We start from the raw sequence: 3,742 nt of genomic DNA, 5'->3' as shown, positions 1-3,742 counted from the left end.
TTAATTGCACTCATTTGTTTGCGTCAGTGGTGTTTGAGGACAGACCTGCGTGAGCAGAGTGCTGTTGTCCTTCAGAGAGTTGTTGATCATCTGCTGCGTCGTGTCCAGATGGGTCAGCAGCTGCCCAAACTGCATCGCTGCACCACAAAACAAGAGATCAAAAACATATCATAATACACACATTTTTTGTGTATTTAAGCCCCAAAGCAAGCATCTGAGTGAAGTGTGTTGAGGATACCCTGCTCGTGCAGCTCTCTGACGGCCAGCAGTCTCTGCAGCAGCTGCGGGAGAGACGTGGCCATCGCATCCCACTTCTGCACCACGTCATACAGCTGAGACACCTGCACACAGACCACAGACCAGACTCGTCAGTCAGCTCGTTAACTCCAGGACCGTCTCTATGCTGACCGCAGGACGCACCTTGTTCTGGGTCTCTGCGTCCTCGATGGCCGCCTTGTGCTTGGCGATTTCATTCATCTTCCCCAGAACGCTCTGAAGAAAAAACAAAGCACTCAGCGTCGACTGCACTCGCAATAACAGCTCCGTTTAAACACGACATTCACAAAAATAATTATAATTTTTTTTATTAGATTCTTATTTTTCTCATTATTCAAAATAACTCATTTAAATGAATTAAAGTTAATAAATTAAAATTAATTTATTAAGCAATTATATAAAAATAATCATAATAAAATTATTATTATTATTTGGGATTAATAATAAAACCTAAACAGTTTTTAAGTAAAAAGTAAAAGTAGTACTAGAGTAATAGTAGTAGTAGTAATAATAATAATAATAATACAATGATTAATAATAATAAAATCTTTTGGTGCTACCATAATAATTATTATTAAACAATTATATAATAATAATAATAATACAATTATTAATAATAATCAAATCTTTTGCTGCCACAGAACTCAGAACCTCAGATAATCTTGCAAACGATAATTATTAAACAATAATAATAGTAATAATATTTCAATGATTAATAATAATAAAATCTTTTGATGCTACAGAGCCAAAACATCAGGTCATTTTGATATACATGTAAATATTTTCAAAATATATTCTGTATGTGTGTTTATTTATATATGCATAATAAATATACACAGAACACACATATATATTATGTAAACAAAAACTTTTATTTTGGATGCGATTAATCGTTTGACAGCACTAATTATTGTACATTTGGTTATTCAATTTCTGTACCTACACACATTTTTTGTGTATTTAAGCCCCAAAGCAAGCATCTGAGTGAAGTGTGTTGAGGATACCCTGCTCGTGCAGCTCTCTGACGGCCAGCAGTCTCTGCAGCAGCTGCGGGAGAGACGTGGCCATCGCATCCCACTTCTGCACCACGTCATACAGCTGAGACACCTGCACACAGACCACAGACCAGACTCGTCAGTCAGCTCGTTAACTCCAGGACCGTCTCTATGCTGACCGCAGGACGCACCTTGTTCTGGGTCTCTGCGTCCTCGATGGCCGCCTTGTGCTTGGCGATTTCATTCATCTTCCCCAGAACGCTCTGAAGAAAAAACAAAGCACTCAGCGTCGACTGCACTCGCAATAACAGCTCCGTTTAAACACGACATTCACAAAAATAATTATAATTTTTTTTATTAGATTCTTATTTTTCTCATTATTCAAAATAACTCATTTAAATGAATTAAAGTTAATAAATTAAAATTAATTTATTAAGCAATTATATAAAAATAATCATAATAAAATTATTATTATTATTTGGGATTAATAATAAAACCTAAACAGTTTTTAAGTAAAAAGTAAAAGTAGTACTAGAGTAATAGTAGTAGTAGTAATAATAATAATAATAATACAATGATTAATAATAATAAAATCTTTTGGTGCTACCATAATAATTATTATTAAACAATTATATAATAATAATAATAATACAATTATTAATAATAATCAAATCTTTTGCTGCCACAGAACTCAGAACCTCAGATAATCTTGCAAACGATAATTATTAAACAATAATAATAGTAATAATATTTCAATGATTAATAATAATAAAATCTTTTGATGCTACAGAGCCAAAACATCAGGTCATTTTGATATACATGTAAATATTTTCAAAATATATTCTGTATGTGTGTTTATTTATATATGCATAATAAATATACACAGAACACACATATATATTATGTAAACAAAAACTTTTATTTTGGATGCGATTAATCGTTTGACAGCACTAATTATTGTACATTTGGTTATTCAATTTCTGTACCTGAATACTGTTAGACTTACCTGAAAAATACAAAGCACTGTTTATTTTATTTGTATCTTTGTTCTATTATATCTATGCTTGCAATTTGTTTCTTTTCTATGCTGATTTACTCACCTACAAAATAACCCCAATCATTGATTTTTTTTTTTTTCCAAATAGAGCTATTCAAGTCATTTGGTGAATTTTTTTTTCATATATTGCAGAAAAACAAAATATCGCAATGTGAGTTTTTCCAATATCGTACAGCCCTAATTATAAACATCATGCACAAAACTATGCATTTTAAAATAAAAACCTGTGAACTCTTATCAGCCAATTTTTATGGGATAGGTCAGTTTTCTATTTGTTCAGATGCTGAAAATTCATAAAGACAAAACTAGGAACATGATGAACTGCTGCAAAGATGAACTTGTGTCATTTAATGGCATGAGTCTCAGTGTGAACAAGCCTTTAAAGGGTTAGTTCACCCGAGAATGAAAGTTCTGTCATTAATTACTCGCCCTCATGTCGTTCCAAACCTGTAAGACTTTCGTTCATCTTCAGAACACAAATTAAGATATTTTTGATGAACTCTGAGAGCTCTCTGATCTCCGTAGACAGCAAGGATCCTAACACGATCAACGCACAGAAACATAGCAAGGACATCGTTAAAATAGTCCATGTGACATCAGGGGTTCAACCGTAATTTTACAAAGCTACGAGAATACTTTTTGTGTGCAAAGAAAACAAAAATAACAACTTTATTCAACAATTCGTCTCTCCGCGTCACCCTAAGCGTGCTGGGCGGTAAATATCATAACAAAAATAAACACCGGTATTCGGTATGAACCGGTATACCGCTCAGCACTACCCTATAGCGCCATTTTGATCTGAACGTAAACAGTGTATCCACGTACATACGTTGCATACGTTGACACTAGGGCTGTCAAAAAAAAATTTGAATTTCGAATATTCGCAGAATTTAAAATAAAAATCCACATTCGAATGCAAAAACGTTGCATTCGAATTTTAGGTGTTCATCAGGCAACTTATCAGTGGCGCACGAGATGCGATGACGATGTTGGTGTCATTGCATTTGAATGCTTTTGTTAGCCTATTCAGTTGAAGCCACTAGATGGCGCTGCTGCGTTGTTCATTACAAATATTGCGGAAAAAGAAAACATGAATGCGGAGAAGATCTTGTTTACATCAAAAAGCCATGCCGTTCATTGAATAAACGTGCATTAGTAATATTTTGCTCGATGCGCCCTCTTGTGGCCTCAAGAGAGAAGCCAAAAGCTTTTCTTCACCCTAACTGAAATTATGCATTTTAAATTCGAATATAATTCGAATTTTGATAATACAGTATTTAAGTACAAAATTCGAATTTAGTTTTTCAGTCATTTTGACAGCCCTAGTTGACACTCTCCAAAAAGGTGCTATAGGGAGGAGACGAATTGTTGAATAAAGTCGTTATTTTTGCTTTCTTTGCGCACAAAAAGTATT

The 3,742-nt window shown here is 33.9% G+C and overlaps 1 protein-coding gene across 1 annotated transcript in view; it reads right to left on the bottom strand.

Annotated features, from left to right (window-relative positions):
- LOC107758173 (dynactin subunit 2-like) overlaps positions 1-3,742 on the bottom strand; it is a 23,843-nt gene continuing 20,101 nt past the window's right edge. Inside the window, exons 12-14 of the mRNA XM_016575847.1 lie at positions 1,463-1,534; positions 1,281-1,383; positions 1-137 (exon numbers count right to left, since the gene is read on the bottom strand). Coding sequence (XP_016431333.1) covers positions 1-137; positions 1,281-1,383; positions 1,463-1,534 — 312 coding nt within the window. The remainder of the gene's footprint in view (positions 138-1,280; positions 1,384-1,462; positions 1,535-3,742) is intronic.

The sequence above is a fragment of the Sinocyclocheilus rhinocerous genome, unplaced genomic scaffold (genome assembly GCF_001515625.1).
Source record: "Sinocyclocheilus rhinocerous isolate Xijiao unplaced genomic scaffold, SAMN03320098_v1.1 scaffold203, whole genome shotgun sequence".
NCBI lineage: Eukaryota > Metazoa > Chordata > Actinopteri > Cypriniformes > Cyprinidae > Sinocyclocheilus > Sinocyclocheilus rhinocerous.
This window is presented reverse-complemented; position numbering and strand designations above follow the sequence as displayed.